Here is a 23,867-nt window from a genome sequence, read left to right as displayed (position 1 = left end):
TGTCATGGTTTTCCACCGTAACAGTGCGACTTTTTGATGTATGTTTTTATAAGCAACTACTTTTGGTATGATCTTTAAATTAATTCAAATATTATTTGGTGATGTCAAAAGCACACCTGTCCACGCTATGCACCATGTCCACTATCCGTCCAGGCTAAACACCATGTAGTTATGTGGTCTGGGACGGAACACATTGCAAAAATGAAAGAAATGCCTTCACAGCATGACATCGCCAACAGTTGGTGGTATTTGCAAGGTTTTGCCTGCTTTTACGGTAATTACTTTTCTAGTTATAGACCAACTCCACCATGCTGCATGCAGCGAATGTTGAGCTAACTTCAGCGTTGTCACTTGGTAGTTGTGTTTACAAACTCTGAAAGGATATGGTGATTGATCATGTCTCTACGTTGTCTATTGTAGGGGGATGTGTACATCAATTTGTGTGATCTTACTATATTTATTTAGATTATAGAGTCCCAACAATATTGTTTCGTGTTGGGGGTGCCTGGGTGATAGTGGACTGTTGTGGGTGACAAGTCTGTTATCGTTCAGGGTGTGTATCCCTTTTGTGTCCGGTAGAGAATGTGTGATTGTCCATCATTAGTTATGTGTTGTGTCAATTAATTCTGTATTTCCCCTGCCTAGCGTGTCAGTTAGGTTCCTCCTGTGTGTCATTACAATACTAAAAATATGTAGTTATAGTTAAGGTATTTAGCAGACGCTTTTGTCCAAAGCGACTTTTCCACAAGCAGTGAAAACAAGAATGAGAAAATTAAGTAATAGCATAATGAAAGACATTTTAAAATCAATCAATCAATTACTATTAAATTAATTATAATAATAATAATAATAACAACACCAAAACTATAATTATATTTATACAGTATGCCTAAAACAAATTAACTAATTAGACAATTGCTGTTTTGGGGAAATGTGCACCCGTAAATAAAACAAATTAAACATGACTAAAACTAAAACAAAAAGACTGACATGCGTGTGAGCTCCCCAAAATGATTACACGTTTGTCCACTTGATGGAGCCCGAGGGTCGGTGGCATTCCTTGCGAGCCAGGAGCGCATCACTAGGGTACCGCTCCGCTCGCCTTGACCTACGCTAGTGTGAGTTCCCTGGTTCAGATCTACAGTGAGGACAACCGCGCTCACAGACACGCAGGTTCTGCGTTTTGTCCCAGCTCTTAACGCCAAGAAACCTCTCTTTCTGCCACGATGCCTTCGAATCAGAATACTCAAGGTAAAATTACCAAATTTTGCTATTTAAAACGTTGTTTAAACGGTACATTTTTAGTTAGATACCTCGAACAGCTAGGCTGGTCACCTAACGTTATCAACTGGAATGCTAGTGCTGTGATGTTGGCTAACACTGCTGGAGAGGTTCTTATCAAACCTGCTAGCCTCTGTTAGCAAATATAGGTAAAGCTAGCCTCAGTGCAATGTGAAATTTCGAATATTTAAATAAGATTTGTAATGTCTGCAGGAGGAAAAACCTTTGGAGTACTGAAAGCCCAACAAAGGGACAGACTGGAGGAAATAAATAAGGTGGGATATTCTTCGACTGCCATTCTGTGTGTCTATCCTTACCACATTGTGCCGCCGGTTTTCTCGTATTGGTGTCTCGTATTAACGTTAATGCAATTCAGCACACTTGGCCTTGAACTCGTCGATATAAACCCATTAATCCTTTGAAAATAAGGGCACAATTAAACGTTTTAAAAGAGAGGAAAAGCTGCATGGCTTGTTATGAGTCGTAAGACAAATTTGAATGTGTTGTAAAATATGATTCTGTCAGTTTGTCGATTAATTCTACTTAGATGGCCACTTGACATAAATTACCCCGCCGGCTTCTCCCCCTAAGGAAAGCCACTTGTTGCTTTTATGTCAGTCCCAGCTGTGGTGTTGGGTGGGGGGTACAGCATGTGCTAAGGATCCTCCCTTGCACGACCTCCCAACGGAAACCTTTGTCAATGGCTCATACTCTGCGTTCTGACCTTTTATAAAGCACAATTAGCCAGTATATAAACTGAAAATAATGCTTCTGAATCGAGCAGGGGCCCCGTCTTCACCCTTGAGCCTGCAACCCTCTTGCGCTCAGACGGGAAGCAGGTGTCTCGATAGCGGAATGAATGCGCCCATTGTGTCGCGTCTGCGACGGTGAACCAGAGCAGCTATGGCATTTGAGCCTTCGCAACGGTTCCCACAGTCCCTTCTCTGTTTCTGTCTTTCTCTCCTTTCTTGGGTTTCTCTAGCAAGCTGTCAGATAGGTTTGCTTTGCTCTCAGTACTGTTGCCGGAGTTATTCAGGTTGTCGTGCCGGGTCTCGGCGGGAGAACTGGTGGGATTGAGCTGCTGATGGCAAGGGTGCGCCTCATCAGTGCATTCAACCGACATAAGCTGGCTAACTCAACGGCATAATGCTACTAGCTGCATTTAGCTGGAAGGAGTAATTATAATGGGTATGAAATGCGAAAGGGCTTACAACTTGGATATGATTTTAAACCCTTGTGTTTTCACGTTTGAAATCAGCGGTGTTGACTTGGTGATTCAGAGGGTCGCTTTCCTTCCTATCTCTCGCGGTCATGGTCATCTCTGACTACGCGCTGGCGTCACTCTTATAGCCGAAAGTAGGCGTGAATATCGGCGACAGTATTATCAGCCCCCTTTTCCCGTCTCGCCGACCAAGACAACCGTGTCAACACTGCCTTAATCTCACTAGTTGGCCATCTCGTGCCGTGTGTTTCAGTGATGAGTCAGGTCTTACTGTACCCTTTCCTTCAGGCATAGATGACCACAAAAACACTCGTGAAGGTTATGTCAGCACATTCCCTTACAGGCTAGCACAAACACTCTAGCTTATTCCATACTCCCCCTTCACACAGTCAACCACACGCCTGAATAGGACACCTCACACTCTAAATGAACATTGGTAAAACGGGCAAATTACCTAAGACAAGCCATTGGTTTAGACACTGACATATTCACCTTGGTCGTGTATGAATGGAAATATGATGTGAACCATATTGTTTGATTGCTGTCTCGCATGTATACATATAGTGTTAGGTGCCACTATTGTCTTGCACTTAAATGACAAAACCTCTCTATGACTAACACACACACACACACAGATGTTTTGGTGTGCAATGTGTCTCCTGTGTGGTGTAAGCCCCCAGCATGGTAGCATTGATGGCCAGTTATCGGTCCTGAACTGCCTGCGCCCAGACAGACTGTGTCTATTGAACCCTTTTCCATTTCAAACACGGCTTTGGCTCCGCAACAGTCATCATAATACTCAGCTGGGTCTGTGCCTAGTGTGTGTTAAATCATCATTTTGACAAAAACTCACTCATATCCTGCACACCTCTCTCTCTATCTCACACACAAACACAAACAGATATGCATACACACAGGACATTTGTGATACACTTTTCGCTCTGTCATGCTCAGCATGACTTTTTCCAGCACATTTCTTTTGCACACACACACACACACACACACACACACACACACAGTCATCCACATTTAGTACTGATTGTCAGACTTCCATATCAGCTGTGATTAAAACATCTATATATACACCATCTCTGTTTTTTCATTCAGAAATGTAAACACAAAATACACACTGTATATATTCACACATCCTAGCCTTAGTGACACACACACACACACACACACACACACACACACAGACAGCGTTAATGTCTGTCCACAGAAGCAGCTTTCTTTAGTCTTGGGTCATCAGTCGGGGAGCATGTTATAAATATATGAATCTGCCCAAATGACTGAGAACAGTGCAGAGGATAACAGTCAGTGAACCACACAGCTTCCTCTACAGTTAAAACACACACACACATTTTGGGTCACACACACTGAGGGTTTGTTATCCAAGCTGTGCTGTTCTCTAGGTTTTGTCTTATGGGACTGGATGACTGGGAATCTGATCTGTGTTTGTGTTTCTTTCTCCTCTTCTCCCTCTTTCTCTTTATCCCTCATCTTTTTCTCTTTCTTTCTGTCGCTCTCTCGCGCTCTTTCTCTGTCTCTCTTTTTCTCCCACTTTTTGACTCAAGGAGTATATGGAAGATCAGAAGTACCGAGATGAAGAGGATCTTGCTGAGAAACTGGACTCCTTTAAAAGTAAGCAGGACTGGTCACTCAGACTGTGTGTGTGTGTGCGCGCACAGAGCTGCTCTAGTCTTTCCGTGGCTTCTCAAGCTGTGGGTGTTTGTGGTTGAGTGTGTGTGTGTGTGTGTGTGTGTGTGTGTGTGTGGTTGTGGGGTTTTTACCACAGCAGTTCTGCAGTGTTTGTGGCCACTTAGGTTGCAGAGACGGTGAAAGATTACCAGTAACACCAAGATGTATATTGGAGAAAAAAAATTGGTGAGACTGTAGGACATAGGAGCGTCCTGGCCTGGCTCCTAGTTGGGCCAGTGTGTGTGTGTGTGTGTGTGTGTGTCTAAGCCACTGGCTCCTAGTTGGGCCAGTGTGTGTGTGTGTCTAAGCCACTGGCTCCCAGAGTTTGGCCAGTATGTGTGTGTGTCTAAGCCACTGGCTCCCAGAGTTTGGCCAATGTGTGTGTATCTAAGCCACTGGGGTGATCCGCTCACAAACATGTCACCAGTCCACTGGCCTCACCCGGCCTGCAGCTGGTCCAAATATGACACAGCTGGCTGCATCACAGCTGAGCCCGCGGCTCTGAAATGAAGTTCTGATTCTGAGGACAAACTGCCCTCCCGACCGTTCCCTGTTCTTTCTCCTTGCCAAACCCTGGCATTGCCATACCACTTTACATACCACCCAGTATACCACTTTCTATACCATGTAGACGGGATACAATATACCATAGTCATTGTCCTTCTGTCTCGAGGTATCAGTGAGACCTTACCCCTCATTGGGCATGTATTAGGTCTGTGAGCCAGATTCATTCTTAGATTGGTAGCAGCGGTGTGTGTGTGGACTGTTGTGTATCTTTAGAGAACATCTCTATTAGCACACTTCCTGCTTTAGATGCTCGTTCAGAGGCAGAACTAGGATGTGTGTATGAGTGGTCCCAGAATTAGTGAGGGTGTGTGTGTGTGTGTGTGTGTGTGTGTGTTTTTCTTGGGTGCTTGTAGGAATGCATGACTGTGTATACAAACATTGTCTGGTCTCTAGGCTCTTGTGCAGGTGTGTGTGGTGGTGGTTTTCCCAGACAACCCTATACCCATGTGAGTGTGTGAGAATGTTGTAATGTGAGTTGTATGTTTTTGCATACAATCTTGGCACACAGATTGTGGCACCTGTGAATGACCTATCTCTTGTGTAGGCTGTGTGAGTGTGGATCTGTTTACCAGATAGCTCTATCCTAGTGTGTATGGGTTATGAATGTGTGTGATTGCGTTGTTTTCTGTTTTAGACCGTTTTGGGGGTTTGTGTGTGTGTGTGTGTGTGTGTCAGTGTTGTGATTCATGTGTCCGAAGAGAAGCCTTCTCCGCAGTGGCAACAGAGGAATGTTCCAGACCTCTCTGCCTCACCACTGGTGGCTCCCAGGCCTGTGTGTGTGTGTGTGTGTGTGAGGCCATAGGGGAGAACATGTGGCTTAAGACGAGGTAAATAGAGAGTAAGAAGTGTGTGTGTGTGTGTGTGTGTGTGTGTGTGAGTAATTCAGACAGCCAAGCTAAATGCTAAGACCAAGATCTCACAGACGACTCCCAGTGCTTAACTTATGATTTCCCCTGCAGATACCACTGTTATTACTAACCCCACTCAGAGCTGTGTGTGTGTGTGTGTGTGTGTGTGTGTGTGTGTGTGTGTGTGTGTGTGTGTTTGCGTGTGTGTGTTTGCGTGCGTGCGATTGGTATAAGCCAAAGAAAGTTATTGCATTGTATATGAGAGACACGGGAAGTGTGTGTGTGTGTAAGGAATGTGTATGGAAAGTGTGTGTGTGTGTGTGTGGTATAAACACACACACACGTGTGTATACAGAGATACTTCCCAGTTTTGTGAATACATGTGTGTAAATTAATGTGTGTGTGTTTTGCAGTCTGGGAGCCAGGGTATGTGTATGTAGGATAGGAAGACACACACTCACACACAAGGTCATTGACCTATATATAGATAGATAGATAGATAGATAGATAGATAGATAGATAGATAGATAGATAGACAAACAAACAATCTTTAAGATTCACTCTTCTCACACACACAGACACACACTGACCACTGGGGGCCCAGGGCTTCTGAGGGCCTGTATTTCCTGTTCTTCTGCTTGCCCTTACACCCCTCACCTTAGACTCTAATGCTTCCTTCCTGCTGGGTGATGAAGTTGAGCTTCCCTGTATGGGACTGTGTGTGTGTGTGTGTGTGTGTGTGTGTGGAGGAATGCTTACTTGTTTTTGTATGAGGTTTCCCGAGATGGACCACAGCATGCACAGAGGGAGGGAGAGGGACATGGAGAGAATGAGGGGGAGAGAGAGGGACATGGAGAGAATGAGGGGGAGAGAGAGGGAGGGAGAGAATGAGAGGGGGAGGGAGAGAGAGAGGAACATGGAGAGAGAGAGATAGAGAGGGAGGGAAGAAGGAAAGTTCTGGAGTGGAGGAAAGAATAAATGATTTGCTGAGGACATGAAACGAAGAAGGAATGAAAACATGAGCTGCAGAAAGAGGTGTTTTGTTCTGATTTGTAATTGTATGAACGTGAAAAACCTCAAAGAGAAGACAAACTGTCCCTGTCCTTAGTGAGAGAGAAAGCAAACGGTCTCCGTCTTTAGTAGGGTTGGGTACCGAGAACCGGTTCCAATACAACCGGTACCTACCCGGACCGAAATGCAACGCAGAATTCGATGCTTCATTTCGGTGCCTGAGCCAATTGAAAACGGTTGCTAGGCAGATTCCGCGGGGCACATGTAAAACTGCCCCAGCTTCCAATGTAAACTTTGTCCTGTGTCGCTCACGCTCATTGGTGTTTTCATAGCAACAGTCTTATGACAGTGAAGAGCATGCAGCATTTCACAGAGCAAGCACAAACAGAACTAGCCAACAACCTTTTAACAGAGAAAATACCGAAAGGTAAACGGTCAAAAGTGTGGCTGTATTTCGCACAAAAATATTCAAACATCGCGACGTGCAGCAAATGCAACAAAACAATTGCGTGAAAAGAGGGGAGAGAATGCAAGAGTCAACGGCAGATCAGCAACCGAAGACTGAAAAGTATGATGACAGCTACACTTAGCCTACGGTAGTCTCTTAAAGGGGCAGTACACATTTTCTCGTACTCAGTGTGTTCAAGTAACAAGATTAACTATAAACAAGATAGAAAAGATAGGTATAAACAAATCATAAAATGGTGAAATTTCATGAAATAAATGCAAACAAAATAATACATTTTTGACTCCAAAGGCAAGAAGTTTGAAGCTGTTTTTTGTATTTATTTATATTTATTTAAGTATACTATAAACTGTTGTTTACAGTTGATATAATATTCATAGTTTGAAGTTAAAATTTTTGAAGCTGTAGTTTGAAGCCAAGTGTTTTGTACTTTGTACTATTGCCTTGGCAATAAAAAAAAGCCTTTTTTTAATGTCGTCAATCGTCATTTTTTTTAAATTTTTTATAAAAGTATCGGTTCCGGCACCGTTTAGGCACCGGTATCGTTTTAAAAGTATCGGTTATGTATCGGATAAAAACCAAACGATACCCATCCCTAGTCTTTAGTGAGAAAGAAAGAAAGAGAGTATACATACATAAGTAATAGTGGGAATAGTGTGTGCGTACATTTGTGCATGTGTGTGTTTGATGCTTGAGTCCAGGTGGATGTTTTCTGTCTTGTGGTTTAGGTTGGATGGTCATCAGGGCCAACACTGCAGATGGAGTTTGAGCTGAAAAAAAGGCATAGGAGAACAGCTCCTTAGAAGTGTCTGAAGGAGGACAGTCCACTACAGACTGACCTGGCGAAGTTCTGGACATAAACAAGTCACCTTACTGTGGTGGCGTCGTCATGCAATATGTGCACGTTTCTATAATGTACCTATATCAGTAACTGGGGGCAGCTGTCTAACGTCGTCAATCCAAATACCCATGCTGCTGCTGTCACTGTCAGACTGAGTCTCCACGACTTGCCACCGCAGTAATGGGAGCGGTGCAAGATGGCGGAGCACACCAATCGGTCACCGGATTCGTCCTTGTAACAGCTGTGTGAATGATCAGACCCAACAGAAAGCTAAATACCAGTGTTTGTATTGTAGCCTCTAAGAGACGGGACTAAGAGACTGTGTGTGTGTGTGTAGACGGGACTAAGCAACTGTGTGTGTGTGTGTGTGTGTGTGTGTAGAGACGGGACTAAGAGACTGTGTGTGTAGAGACGGGACTAACAGGACTAAGAGACTGTGTGTGTAGAGACGGGACTAAGAGACTGTGTGTGTGTGTGTGTGTGTGTGTGTAGAGACGGGACTAACAGGACAGTCAGAATAAACACTAGTTGCATGTTTACTTATCTGGCTTGGATTGGTCGGAATTCAGAAGAGATCTAGTACAGGCCAAGTTCCATAAAACTGTTTGCCACAGACCGTGTGTGAGAGGAAAGGTGAGTTAAGGCAGAAAATGATATAATGGGTGGCATCCTCTTGAGCTTTTCAAATGGAGAGGCACCATCCATGCTGGAGACTAGCAAAAAAAAACACACACTGTCTCTCTCTCTCTCTCTCCCCCTCCCTCTCTGTCTCTCTCTCACATACACAGGCCCTTGTTGTCCCTGAAGGGAAGGGATTGGAGGGGTCTGGAATGTCACTGGGCGCAATTGTCTCTGTCACACACACAAACACACACACACACACACACACACACACGCCATAGTTGGGGAACTCAAGGCCCCCCGAACAACAGAACCACTTTTGTAACCAAAGATCCATTCAGTGCTGAGAGATAGAGGGGGAGAGAAAGAGAGAGAAACAAAAGGATGGAGGGAGCGAAAAAGAGGGGGAGAGAAAGAGAGTGGGGGAGGAATGGAGGGAGAAAGAGAGGGAAACAAAGGGATGGAAGGAGAGGAATTGAGAGAAAGAGAGAGGGTGAGGAATGGAGAGAGGGGGTGATGGAGAGAACAGTACTGCTCTTACAGTAGATGTATACCCTACTGTAATACAGCAGAACTGTGTGTGTGTGTGTGTGTGTGTGTGTGTGTGTGTCGTTTTACATTCTGTCATTATTTGACATTCTCTTGTAGCGTGCTACCTCTGATTGGCTACCATGAAATAGAGTGATTATTTAAAGGGAAAAAATCATGGTAAGGTATTTAAGCAGAAACTGAATCAATAAAGAGAGAGATCTACAGAGATGGAAGAAAGGATGAGGGAGGGAGAGAGAAAGGGAGAAGAAAGGAGAAGCAGAAGCAGACCAGAGGTATCAGCATCTCCACTATACTGGTTATGTCTCTTTCTGTATCTCCATGCTCCTTTCTCTCTACCTCTTCCCATCCCTATATCTTCCTCTGGCTCTCTCTCTGTATCTCTTTGCCACCACATCACCCCATCTCTTTTCTTCTCCTTCTGACCTCAATCTCTCTAGCTCTCTCTTTCTCTCCCTCGCTCTGTATCTCTCTCTATCCCCCTACCTCTTTATCCCTCTCTCTTCTCCACCCTATCACCCCGTCTCTCTCCCTTCCATCCTCTTCACTCTCCACCACCTCAGCTGACCTCTAAATGACCTTGGTCTACCACACACACACACCTGCCACTGACAGGTGTGTGTGTGTGTGTGTGTGTGTGTGTGTGTGTGTGTGTGTGTGTGTGTGTGTGTGTGTGTGTGTGTGTGTGTGTGTGTGTGTGTGTGTGTGTGTGTGTGTGTGTGTGTGTGTGTGTGAGAGAGAGAGAGAGAGAGAAGCCCAGTTAACTCATTAAGCCACTCTGTTTTTCCAGGTCTTAAAACATTGATGTTTTTTTCTTTTCCAGATAAATATGCAGAGTTTGACCTTAACGACCAAGGAGACATTGGTGAGTTTCGGACTGTGTGTGTGTGTCTGTATTGTGTAGCAAGCATGTCCACTTGTATTGTGATACTTATCCCCTCTTAAGTATAATTAAGACTCTACTGTGCTGTACGTGTGTGTGAGAGACGTCCCTGTCTTTGTGTATGTCTTTCTGCACTATCCCCTCCTAACTGTAGTTAAGACTATGCTCTGCGTATCGAGTGGGGTGTGTATGTGTCCGTGTGTGTGGGCCTCCCACTGTGAAAGTGATACTCCAGCCTCATTTTCAACAGGTGTGAGGCGTACACACACGTGTCTGTTTGCAGCTTTTGGCCCAGTTGGGTAGTGAAACATCCGTGAAATACTTTTCTTTCTTTCATTGTTTTAACATGGGCTGAGGACCGCTGTGTGCGCATGTATGTCAGGCAGTTACTGAATGTTGCTGGGATGGTGTATGCAGTATAAGCTGGAGTGACTGTGTGTGTGTGTGTGTGTGTGTGTATTAAAGACATGATGGGTCTGAAGCGCATGATGGAGAAGTTGGGCGTGCCGAAGACGCACCTGGAGATGAAGAAGATGATCTCCGAGGTAACGGGAGGCAGCAGCGAGACCATCAACTACCGCGACTTCGTCAAAATGATGCTGGGCAAGAGATCAGCCGTGCTCAAACTGTGAGTGTTTGTGTGTGTGTGTGTGTGTGTGTGTGAGAGAGAGTGTAAGTAAGAGAGAGAGAGAGTAAAGCCTTTCACATACAAAACCCATTACTGTATTGGGTGAAATCACCACGGGATAGGTTTTCGTCCCCGCTCCATAACGGTAAGGTCACGGGTGTTGTGATTTCCCAGCTGCCTGTATTTAACGGGATGCTACGGAGCACAAACCTCTGCGATCTCTCAGCCCAGTTAACCTAGCCTCAGAGACTTTGCTAGCTGTCAACTGTCCTGGCTGTCTCTGTCTTATGGAACCTTCTTAACAGTTGGCAGTTGCTAGGGTGTGTTAATATGAACTAATTAGCTGCTAGTTAAGTTAAACTTATGTATTTGTGGATTCGACCAATGAAGCTGCACAGTCACCCTGAGCATTTCTGCCTTTTCCAATTATAATTTTAAAGTTAAAAAAGTTAATTAATAGAGCTATCATTTCATGCAAAGGGAACTCTGCCATTTAAACCTTAGCTAGCAAAGCAACTAGGAAAATAATCGTCAGGGGGATAGAATAACGATTCAACTTAACCATTTAGCGTCCATTCCCACACGACACCATCAGAGTAAAACAGCTATGAATAAATGGCTTTCAGTATGAGGTGGAATAAGGTGCGTGTGCATATTTGTGCTACTTTGTGCGTCCAGTGCTTTTTTGAAAGGGGGAGGGATTGATGTCACATTGTAGCCTGGATGCCAGACGAACTTAGCCACGCCCACACATTTTTTGGTCGGGAAGTTCGGTCTGGTGTCGCTCCGTTGGGGAGAAATGATCTCCTCACAAAAATCTGTGAGGAGATAGATAGACCAATCAAATTGTCAGGGCGGGCTTTATACGATGATGGACAGATGATCAACCCTAACGTAATCAACCACGTCACCAAAGAGCTTTTGGGGTGAATTCGTTTTCAACAAACATGGCTGCCGTTGGAGAGCTGAAATGTGGAAATTCGAGTCTGTTTTAGAAGACATTGACAGCACATTCATTTTGAAAGAGGAACAGAGAAACGCGATCAAGGCATTTGTCGATCGAAAAGATGTTTTTGCCGTCCTTCCTACGGGATCCGGTAAAAGTTTAATGTATCAGCTGGCCCCATGGTCTACGTTATGGTCATACTACGTTGCTCTGATTGGTTCTAGATATATCTAATTGAGCGAAGAGGCATTTTTTTCCTGGTTCGGTTGAAACACGCCCCATAATCACAGTCCAACGGAGCGGTATCAGACTCATATTCTGACTAGAATTATGAGTATGACATCGTCAGGCTAGTCACATTGGGTATTTAGAGGAAATTCCATTTGCATATGTGTGTGTGTGTGTGTGTGTGTGTGTGTGTGTGAATTTTAGGAAAAATGCGTCCAACTTGTCACTAACATGTGTCACTCACTTTTCTGTGAGAGAGAGAGAGAGAGAGAGAGAGAGAGAGAGAGAGAGAGAGTGATGGACAAAGAGAAAGAGTGTGTGTGTCAGGGACTGTTGAAAGAGAAAGAGTGTGTGTGTCAGGGGCTGTTGAAAGGACAGCTGTTGTACGTGTCTGTGCCAAATTGCTGCTCTCACACCTGTTCTTTTCTCCTCCTTGGGAGTGTGTGTGTGTGTGTGTGTGTGGAGCGTCAGCATCTCTACCGCATGACCAGTTTGTTTTTGTTGTTACACCTCCGCAGGGGGTGGAATTATGGTGTCATCTCTGTTCACCACATGGTCACTCCTGCCTCTCCATGGTTACATAACCCGTCCCCTAACCTCTTTGATTGATGAGCGGAAACCAGATGCAGTGTGTGTGTGTGTCTGTGTATATGTCTGTGTGTATGCATGTTTTCGAGTGTCTGCCCGCACGTTCCTGTGTGTACATTCATAATCATGCAGTGTGTTTGTGTCATTGTGTCCGTTAGCCGGTAATTACCATTTTTTGCCTGGTAAAATATATTTAAAAAGTTAAAGGCCGGTTAAAATGTCCAGTAATAATGCTCATACAGAACATCTAACGTATCCTTAAACAGGACATTAGTGTTTGACCAAAGGAAATAAATCAATCACTGAACTAAATCTTAACGTATATTTTATTGATTAATCCATGTCACAAAATCCGACCACTTCCTACTCCCATTAGACAGCGTGGGAAAGAAATTGATTTTATCCAATCGCATTCAAAAGCAAAGCACTTTGAGCTGCATTGTTTTGTATGAAAGGTGCTATACAAATAAAGTTTATTATTATTATTATTTAATTCTCCATGAAGCTTCTGTCTGAGCTCCGCCCTCTAAAGCCTTCTCCATGTCCATGGTTGTGGCAATGCCTAGAAAATCTAATTTGGATTGTCAGACACATCATGGTGATAAGATAATCTAATTGTTCTATTTCTACAAAGAGGGTTTGTTCCACTGCTATGCTGATAGCCTTGTGTAACCTAGTTGTAGGCTTGCAGCATAGGTTATGCAAGAAATATGGTTTCACAACGACCTCGCCAGCAACAGTAAACAATGCATTTCTGTAGTCTCAGAATGCTTGAAATGGGTATGGGTCTAAAATCGAAAATGTTTTTCTCCCTGGCTGAACATTTCTTTCTTTAGTTTTACGGCTTCTGTTGCTTAGCAGGACAGTTTGACAGTTTTTGATTGCTTGTCAAGCACGATCATGCTGCAAAGTTGCTATTGCAGCATAAACAGTGGCAGACGGGTAGGATTTGGACATTATCTATTTATGTTAAATTTAGTTGCCCACCCTACATCCAAATACCCACAGGATGACATCCTGGTAGCAGTCAAACTGATTTGAGGATGTTGTCATTCTAGGTGTCCTATTTGTGTTTGTTACAAACATTAGCATGCGTTGGCGAGTTTCAAAGTGTGTGCAGAGTAGGGCTGGGTATGGGCACAGACGCCTCAGTGTTATTCAAGTATGATTCACAAGCTTTTGATTCAGTATTGATAGAAATTATTTGAAATACTAGCAGCTTTCCATATTTGGAGAGAGATTTAAAAAGCTCTAAAAGGAACATACATTTATATAAACTAATATTTAAAATGCAGAGTCGTGGAAACAAAACGTGAAAACCACCAAAGAAAAGGCCAAGGGCTTGTCTACCAAATTCTTTTTTTTTTTAGGCACACAGGGGTATAGTTGCTTTAACAGTGAAAACATACATATAACAACAGGTTGTCCTCTATGCGGTCGCAGGTAAATGAGATCGACATCTAATGGAGAGCACTGGTAATAATTGGATTGCCTTTAATACGAAGCCATGTTTAACCATTGCAGAAATCAACCATTTCTTTTCATATTCCATTCACACATTTTTTCAGATCGGTATCAAATCGTGTGTGTGAGAGAAAGATGGATATATTGTGAAAGTGTGTGTGAGAGAGAGATGGATAGAATGTGAAAAAGTGTGTGTGTGTGTGAGCGAGAGGATATAGTCAGCGAGAGACCCACTTAGCTGTGCTGAAATAAAGGTGCTCTAGTTTGGTGGTAGATTTCTCATAGCTCAACTCAGGACAGCAGGGTCAGCTTGTTATCTGGCAGTGCCACAGTATCAGTCAGGTCAGCCAGACACACTACACTGCAGCCCACACCAAAGAAGGTCAGTCCAACACATAAGATGGCAGCACACTTGTGTAGTTCCAGTGCCTCTGTCTTGTCATTTATGTATGTATGTATGTATGTATGTATGTATGTATGTATGTATGTATGTATGTATGTAGATAGCGCTCATGGAAGTGACCTATTTCATTTCCAAAATGAAAAAAGCTTGGTTGTATCTGTAGTTCTCGTCAGAATGAGGTTCTCAGTCATTTTAAAATAGCTGGGAAGCAGAGGAATGCGCTAGAATAAGGGTGCACTGATTGGACTTTGCTGAGGTTTTTTTCTTTTTGCCTTTTCAGTGGGGCATAATTGTCAGGGGAACGGCCTCCAGTGGAGCCTCTTGAAGGTGTTTCATTTAAAATCTTCCCCCTATTTCTATTAGGGGATCTAGAAGGGGTGATGCTGAAGGTCTGTCTTTAATGTGTCGTCATGCGCATGGGGATTTTGGAAACTTTAATAGACTGCATACATGCGTGCATGCACAGACACACACACACACAGAGCTTAGACGTTCATGATGTTTGTTAGAAAGCTAAATAACATACTGCAGACATCCTGCAGATACCATATGAACATGCAAATCATCCTGTGTGTGTGTTTGTGTGTGTGTTGACTGCAAACATGTGCTCACTGCAGCATGTGGCTTGGACTCTCCAAACGCAGTCATTTCCATGGCCCCTTAACTGAACAAATCCCCCTGTAATCCTTCATACTCTAATCACTGGAGCAAAAGAGCAGTTTCTTTTACCCGCTCTCTAACTATGTGTCTTTATTCTTCCTCTTCTCTCATATACATACACACACACACACACACACTCTCTCTCTCCATCTCAATCCCTGCCTCACTTCTATGGAAGTGAATGTTAAGTTGACTGTGTGTGTGTTCACTTCTCTGCTCTGTCACAGCTTGGGTGTATTACCACTGAGGGTGGTCAAGTTATCTGCCAACAACTCCAAATTGAGCCTTAAATCTACTAAGCACTTCCTCCAAAGCATATCACACACATACACACTCCCAAAACAAAAGCTGATTACTGGCTTATGAAATTAATGGAAGGATTGGAGGCTTTAGATGTCAATCATTCATAGTGGTGACTGAACTGGGCAGTTCTGGACATCCCCAGACTGTGCTGCAGCAATGCTAGCTATTGAAGGTCATGCAGAGGGATTCTCTACCTTACAGGGCTTGTGTGTGTGTGTGTGTGTGTGTGTGTTCGGTAAATGTGGTGAAGACTTTGGTGAGCAATTTTCAGTGAATATATGTGAACCTGCAGCGTGTGTGTGTGTTTTGTGTTTACATTCATGCGGGTGTGTATTTCTAGCAGTGTACGTTGGGTTTGTGGTGAGCATTGGATGTATGGGAAAGCTGTGACGTGTGTGTGTGTGTGTGTGTGTGTGTGTGTGTGTGTGTCTCTGTGTCTCCTCTTTTCCACTGACTCTAGTTGTTCTATTCTTTCTGTTCGCTGTTCTCAGCTTTCTGTTCTTTTTCCTTTATGGTGAATTCTCTCTGGACTTCACACTGACCTCGTTCTGACTTTGCGCGCACACACACACACTTATCAGTGACTTTGAGAGACCTGCCAATGACTTCATACACACACAGTCACACACACACATAAGACAAACACACATACACATTGCTGAGTTGTTATCTTACCCTCCAAGTTCCCCTTCTCCTCCTCTTGCATTCCTCTGTCCACTTATCCACTTCAAGAGTCATCACACACACTGACACAGACATGCCTACATACACACTGACACACTGGCTTATTCACTGGACTCTGAGAACAACGAGGGAGGGAGGGAGGGAGGGGAAGAGGGAGATAAGAGAGTGGTGAAAGAAAGTAACAGAGACAAGCCGGGAATCTGCTCTGCCTTTAAAAGCTACTCTCCTAATTCTCTACCTCCTATTAGTTTTTCTCTATCACCCTATCTCACTCCTCCTCTTGGCTTTCACACACTGGCACTCTCTCCACCTCCTTCTCTTTCTCTCCCCACCCACCCCAACTCCCTCGTTCTCTTCAGTTGGTAATGTATGCATTAGTGTGTGTGTGTGGTAATGTATGCGTGTGTGGTAATGTGCGTGTGTGTGTGTGTGTGTGTGTGTGTGTGTGTGTGCGTGCGCTCTGTCGGTTGGCAGGGGAAACTTCAGCAGCTTTCTATTCTTCTGTTTTTCTTTCCCAGGGGGAGAGGGTTTTTTTTTTTTCACATTGGACAGAAAACAGACCTCTCTTTCTCTTACACTCTACGCTCTACCTTTCTCTTTCTCTCTGTTTCTCTCTCTCTCTCTCCTTTGCTTCCATTTGCTCTGTTCCTCTCATTAGCTCTTTCACCTTGTCTGTCTCTCCACACCTCTCTATCTATCTATCTATCTCTCTCTCTCTCTCTTTCTTTCTTTCTTTCTTTCTTTCTTTCTTTCTTTCTCTCTCTCTCATTTGCTCCTCTTTTTCCCTCATGTTCATTCGCTTGTTTTCTCTATCTTCCCATCACATTCACCTGCTCTGTCTGGCTCTCCTCCCCATCTGTCTGTTCATCTCTCTCTCTTTATCCTTCAGTCCCTCTGGTCTCTCTCTGTCTATCCCTCCCTCTCTGACACACACACACACTCTGCCTCCCTCCCTCTCTCTCTCTCTCTCTCTCTCTCTCTCTCTCTCTCCTCTCTCTTTTTTTTCTTTTTTTCTTTCTTTCTTTCTTTCTTCCTTCCTTTGCCTTTTGGCCCAGTTGAGAGGAGTTGGCAGTGACTGGTCACAGCAGCTGTGCATCAGTTACATTCAATGTCTGATTGGGTGGCAACGTCTAGCAGGCTACCCTCAGTATGTTGGGTCAGTTATAGCTAATTACACACACACACACACACACACACACACTAGGCCACACTAGTTACGTCATTAAGCATGTTGTTGCACAAATTAACTAGTTCACTAGACATAGAATATAGGTTCTTTCTAGACTGATGGAGTAGCTAGAGTTCATCACTTTGTAATGAGAGAAGAAAACAACAATGACAGGGAGTCACATCAGCATGACTGAAAACATTGAACTCTAGGAGCATTTCAAACCCTGGCCCCCACAAGGAGGATCGTCATGTTTTAATTAGTAAATAAAGTACCTTGAACCAAACATCTCATTCAATTACTGGTAGAATCTGTATATAATAGTAGTATATGCCTTAAAACAGTTTTTTGTTTATAGTTAAACGCAGAGACGCTCAGGCAGGACTTTGTTAAAAAATCTGTTGATTTGACCCACATACACACATACACACACAAACAGCCAGACCGACACAGCCACCTTGATGCCCCCCCCCCCACACACTCACTCACACACACACACAACAACAACGCATACAGAGGAAAGACAGGCCAGACCCATATGACTGTTTGTTGTCTACGTGACACCAGTCATGAATCTGACATATTGATCAGTTCATGTGCTTTAAACACAACGGTACATGCACACATGCACGCACACACACACACACACACACCCTCACATACACACACAGCACATTCTCACAGTACATATGTAACGGATGGAATGCTCTCACATACACCCACACTTTCACACACACGTGGCATATTTGCAAATAAGGCTCAGTACACATGCCATGCGCAAAGGCATGCTTTGTATAATGTAGTGAGCACACACACACACTGGGCCTAATGCATCACACTCTGGTCTATCTGCAGTTCTCTCTACAGTCCAGTCCTCAGTCACTCTCTCAGCACTGCACAGGGTTAGCAGTGTGCCAGCTACCGTTCATGCAGTCTGTGTGTAAGCTACCCTGTGTGTGTGTGTAGGCTCCTTGGGCGAGAACGGTGACCTCTTTTCTCTGGTAGATAATCCTGAACTTCAGGCAGGAACCCTGCAGCGCTGGCCCCAGCTCACTCAGAAAATTGGGACCTAAAACAAGAAGCTGTGGGGTATGGAAGTGGAATTCTGGGCAATGTAGTTTTTCAGGATGGTTTGGGATAAGGAAAGCAGTGAAAAGTCGGTTGTATAGTTAATTCGGAAAGTTTTCAGACCCTTTCACACTTTCCTTTCCCATTTTGCTATTGTTTCAGAGTCGTCTTTTTTTCTCGTCAATCTACACACAATACTGTGGGGGTTTTTTTTATTCAGTAAAACTAAAAGACTGAAATATCCAGACCCTTAGTTATGACCCTTACAGTTGAGCTGTGGTCTATCCTGCATCAATGATCCTTTAGATGCATCTACAACTTGATTGGTGACCACCTGTGCCTAATTCAATTCATAGGACATAGGGAAGGATACAAAAACATTTCTGCAGCATTGAAAGTCCCCAAGAGCAAGGCAACCTCCATCATTCTCAAATGAGAGATTTGGAACCACCAACAGTCTTCCTAGATCTGAGCACAGGAACCCAATGCTCACTAGGGATGTAGATCCAGAGTTCCTTTGTGGAGATGAGAGAACCTTTCAGGAGTACAACCATCAGTGCAGCACTCCACCAATCTGGCCACTCTACCATAAAGGCCTGACAGAAGCCATTCCTCACTAAAAGGCACACTAGGGCTTTTCCAAAAAAACACCTGAATGACTCTCAGACCATGAGAACCAAAATCCTCCTAGTCCAGCTTGTGTGTATGTATGTATGTATGTATGTATGTATGTATGTATGTATGTATGTATGTATGTGTGTGTATGGATGGTTGGATGTAATGTATGTATGTATGTATGTGTGTGTGTGTGTGTATGGATGGTTGGATGTAATGTATGTATGTATGTACTATGTATGTATGTATGTATCTATGTATGTATGTATGTATGTATGTATGTATGTATGTATGTATGTATGTGGTGAAATAAGAGGTCTGTGTGTGTGTGATTAGTGAGAAGCTGGTGGTGTGTGAGTGTGCGTATGATCACTGCTTGTTAAGGGCTTATCAGAGCTTTGCTGAGGTTTACCAGAAATGGAAAGCAAGACTTCAGCTCTGAATAGACCTGTCAGCTCTCATACATACCCCCCCCCTCTCTCTCCCTCTCTCCCCCCCTCTCTCCTTCTCGCTCTCCTTCTTTTTCCCTCTTTCTCTCATGCTCTTCTTTTTTTCTGCTCACCTTTCTTTCCCCCACTTTATTGACCATTATTGTTTTTACCCGTAACTGTTTCATCCCTAATCACTGTATGTGTTTGACGAACAAACAAAGCACAGAACACAATGTCAGTCTATCTCGCTCTCATATTTCACTCCCTGTCACTTTCCCCCTCTCTCTCTCTCCCTCTCGCGCTGTCTCTCTCTTTCTGTTCTCCCTCTCTAATCCTCTTGTTTGACTCAGTGGGTTGCCGAGCTGATCTGTCTGGTTTGGTTCTCTTCAGCTCTGACCAGCAGCACTTTCATCTCAGCTGCAGCCCCTCCACTGCCTCTCACAGGAGGCCAACCTGACATTGCAGGCTGTCGCCAAAACTCCCTGAGTGCCCAGACCAGTTCTCTCTGTGTGTGTGTGTGTCTGTCTGTCTGTCTGTCTGTCTGTCTGTCTGTCTGTCTGTCTGTCTGTCTGTCTGTCTGTCTGTCTGTATGTATGTCTGTTTAATAGGCAATTCACACTTTTAGAATAGTTATAGAATGTAGCATAAAGAATATTTTATAATATTTCAGAATTTTGATGAAACATCAGATCCCAAGCACTGGGTGAGTTCATATCTGAAGATAAATAAAATCTCTCTCTCTTTCTCTCTCTCTCAGGGTGATGATATTTGAGGACAAGGCCAATGGTGCTAGCGGTAAACCAAATGGACCGCCCCCCAAACGAGACATCTCCAGCTTACCGTAGACCAGAGGAGAATCGGTTACCTGATCTGGATCCACCCCCCTTGCACCCAAACCCCGCCTCTCCTAAATGGGGCGGGGCTACATGTACATAGCCTTACCCAGCATCCTTTGCTCCAGAGGAAGCTCAGTGGCTCGGTAGAGAGGGATAATGTAAAATCACAAACACAAAAAGAAAGAAAAAAATCTATCTATATATTTGCTGTGAAGACATAAAGCCGCAAAGTAGCTTTTTTTTATGAAGAAAAAACTGCGTGTATATATTTATATAAAAAGGTGACGGAAATTCTGGTGTTTCTAATTAGCGTTTGAGTAATTGAGTTGTTTTTAAGAAGATGATCCAGTATTGAATCTGTGATTGGCGAGGCTGCTACCTTCAACAGTAATGCTCTTAGTAATGTAACACAAAATGTGTTTAAGTGTAGTTTCCAAGTATGGGCAGAGTAACATTTACCCGATTCATAAGATAAATGTAAAGATTGTGAGGTTTACAATTGTAAGTTATGGGAGGGTGTTTTCTTAAATTCTTATAATTTGTATCATTGTTGTTATTCACACGTGGTTGGTTCAGTTTGCCATGCAGAAGAGGCTTGTTATATGGAAGAAGACCTCTGAAGAGCACAGTAACTGTAGAAGCTAAAGTTGTCATCCCATCATGTGAGCTCTGCTTTGTGTGATGTCATAAAGGTTTATCGGGGCAGATGTTAACTACAATTCTAATTCCATTATGTCGGTGCAACGGTTGTCACCATGGCAATTGGCGCAAAGTGGTTAATATCGGTTTCTTTCCAAACTCTGGATTTTTTTTTTTAATTGTCAAGTAGACTAGTCTTTGAAGAGAAGTGTGGTGAAAGTCCTTTTCCTATTGTCTTGTGTACCCATAATAGTACTGTGAGGGTTTTTGCTGGTATAGGTTGTCAGGGTAACATGAGATGTGACGGTGACTATAGGGATATTCAAGTGTTTTTTTTTTTTTTTTTGTCAAGGCAGAAATGCATCATGGGTATGTGAGCCAGACAATCGTCTTATGTCCTCCTGTGATGTGAATCTTCCTCTGGCCCAGCAGGAGGGCCACTCTGTGTCCTGCTGGGCCTCTGCTCTTGGAATAGAGAGAGTGAGAGTGACGGCGGGAGGGAGGGTAAGGGCCAAACAGAGCTGCTTATTTCTGCTGGCATGCTTTAGGAGAGGGGAAAAGGGAAGTAGAAAAACACACTTGAGGCTTGCTAAAGGCCACATTCCTCTCAGCTTAGTTTGGCTTTCCTCTCTCCTTCCTCTCCTCCCTCTCTTTCACCCTCTCATCTCCAGCTACCGTTTTCTGTCTTCCTCAGCATGTGAAGTACCCTGTTTGATCCCTGAGTTGGTGTGTTTATGTGTCCACATGATAAGAGCACAGGTAGTCGAGCACCAATACTGAAGCACATTTTGTAGTCATTTTAGTCATTTACAGTAAGAACACGAGAACTTTTCTATTTGCATGTTGGTAACGGGGACCCCTACAGTAAGCGTGCTAATTCCTCACGGTTTCAGTCCGACCAGATTACCCAGAGAGGTGATTTCAGAGTCGTGACCGAGATTAGCGTTACTTTTTACGTTTTACGTTTAACAGATGCATTTATCCTGAGCAACTTGCAGGAAGCTAGCAGGTGACTCAGGGACCAATGGAACGCAGATGTGGCCGAGATCTTACCCTCGTCTCGCACGCGTCCACTGCTCTCTGGCCAGGCCCATATTTAACATACCTTAGCCCCCTGACCCCCAGGCCCTCGTTTCCCATATAGAACCTTAATGTAGAACAGATCTGGCCCTGATCTGGTGCAGAACCAGGGCAGCCGTTCTCAGGGTTCTAAGTCCAAGATCCCCCAGTTATGCCACAAGAGGACGACTCTGGTGTTCTGTACACAGGAAGGTTAGACTGCATCAGAATCTTATTTGGTTGTGGAGGTGCATGAAAAAAAACGCTTCTTCCAGTCATCCTTTTAGAACCCTTAAGGATTCTTTTTTAGAATATGCATAGGTTCTCTTTTAGATAAGCGGTTCAAGATTCCATAACTTGTCTTTTGGATCCCTTTAGGAGTCCCTTTAGGAGTTTAGAAGTGGGAGTTGGGACAGAAAGCTCTTGTCATTCACTCCTTCATGTGGAGCCCCACTGAATGCTAACTAAGCCCCTTTAAGACACCTTCAGGTGCAGTCTGCTGCTGCTTAGCCTGGCTAGCCTGGGCCTCTGTGTCTGAACTCACACTCCTTCCAAGTGCCTATCTGTGAGAGTAGTAATGGAGGAGACTGGGGGGTCAGGAGCTCTCCAGGGGAAGAGGGAGGGGTCAGTCCTGACCCTCTATGATTCGCCATTCAGCATTCAGCATGTAGATTACGGTCCCTCCTGGTGTGGTCTGGCCGCTATAGGTGTGTTTGTGTGTGTGTGTGTGTGTGTGTGTGTGTTCTCTTCAGGTTTGTAACACACTCGGTCTGCATGTTTGTGTGAACATGTGTATCTTTACTGACTGTGGTTGCTTAAGTGTAAGTTTCATGACTTACCTTTGGCTGATCGTCTTGGTGGTGGTTTTGTTTTATATACACAGTGAAGTTTATAAGTTCAACTGCAGACAGATGAGCATTTCTCAACATCACTCCCTGCCATCCTGATCCGTTTCATTCACACACCGTTTCATTCTCACCTTGTTCTGGTGCTCTGTTGAGACGTCACCAAAGAACCATTCAGGGTTCTGTACTGCACCGCCCTTACCAGTAGAACACCATCAGGTTGTGAGACGTTCATGCCGAGGTATCAGCTGACTGAGGAACCGATCCGGCTCCGTTCTCGGCGTCCTCGTGTAGTTCTCCCGTCTCACGGGTTTCTGCCTCGTCTCACTTTTACTCCTGTTTCACTCCGTTCATTTCCTGGTCCGGATAATGGCGTGCCGTAGAACAGGTCTGGACCAGATCTGGCACACATCCGGCGTAGAGCCGCACCAGGTCTGGTCCAGGGTCGGCGCCTTTCCTAACGACCACAGTGGGGCCCAGTCATGAGCCCAGCCGAGCTCCTGGATGTGTGTTCTCACATACGCGTGAAGTCCATCCCCGCAGCAGGGTGATCTAGAGGCCCTGGAGACCGACCCTTGTTCTCCCACCTTCTGCTCCGGTCAGATCCTCCAGGAGCTCGGCTCTGCATCCTCTAACTCATGAGGCCCACGGGGGGGAAATACACACCTGTCAGGCAGGGTTTGTGTGTGTAACAGTCGCTCTGCTCTGTGCCTCTGTGTGTGTGTGTGTGTGTGTGTGTGTTTGTCTGTGTGTGTATGAAATTGCATTTGACTTTCTCACTCGTGTTGAAGCATTAAAGCATAAGGTTAGCTATACTGCTACAGCTAAAGCACATGAGTAATTTATTAGTGCTGCATTTATTAACCTCTGGCATTTTCATTTGTGACTAGTGATGCCATTTTTAATATTGTCATGACCTGTATTGTTATTTCTAGATGGATGTTGATCACCTGTGTAATAGATTAAAATACAGTTTTTGTTTTGTTTGTGTTTTTTTTGCAAGCACCAAAGGAAGTAAAAATGTTTTACTGTTACACCGATGCCATTTGTGATGACTCATTTTTTCTGTGTGTGTGTGTGTGTGAGAGAGAGAGAAACGGACAGGAGAGTTAATGTTTGTCATTCTGATGGTTTTGGAATGGTCTTTTGGTTTTGCATTTTAGTTTAAGTTTAAGAGTGTTAATTCAGCCAAGTTGCAAGGAACAGCTTTCAGTGTGTGCTTTTCTTTTCTCCCCGAGAATCAAATATTAACACGTTCCTTTTTCTCCCCTAAATATTTGATCCAAAAGCCCTTTTCTCATAGTTTTTTACACAA

At 44.1% G+C, this 23,867-nt stretch overlaps 1 protein-coding gene across 1 annotated transcript; it reads left to right on the top strand.

The window, feature by feature from the left end:
* The first annotated feature begins 1,036 nt into the window (after positions 1–1,036).
* On the top strand, positions 1,037–23,593 carry aif1l (allograft inflammatory factor 1-like). The gene is made up of 6 exons (XM_012815949.3): positions 1,037–1,251; positions 1,495–1,556; positions 4,078–4,144; positions 9,928–9,969; positions 10,453–10,615; positions 19,931–23,593. Exons 1-6 carry the CDS (start codon positions 1,227–1,229, stop codon positions 20,016–20,018), a joined length of 447 nt encoding a protein of 148 aa, XP_012671403.1. The 5' UTR covers positions 1,037–1,226; the 3' UTR covers positions 20,019–23,593.
* The last annotated feature ends 274 nt before the right edge of the window (positions 23,594–23,867 follow it).

Source organism: Clupea harengus, chromosome 12 (genome assembly GCF_900700415.2).
Source record: "Clupea harengus chromosome 12, Ch_v2.0.2, whole genome shotgun sequence".
Classification (NCBI taxonomy): domain Eukaryota; kingdom Metazoa; phylum Chordata; class Actinopteri; order Clupeiformes; family Clupeidae; genus Clupea; species Clupea harengus.
Note: the sequence above shows the minus strand (reverse complement) of the source record. Positions and strands in the feature narration are given on the sequence as shown.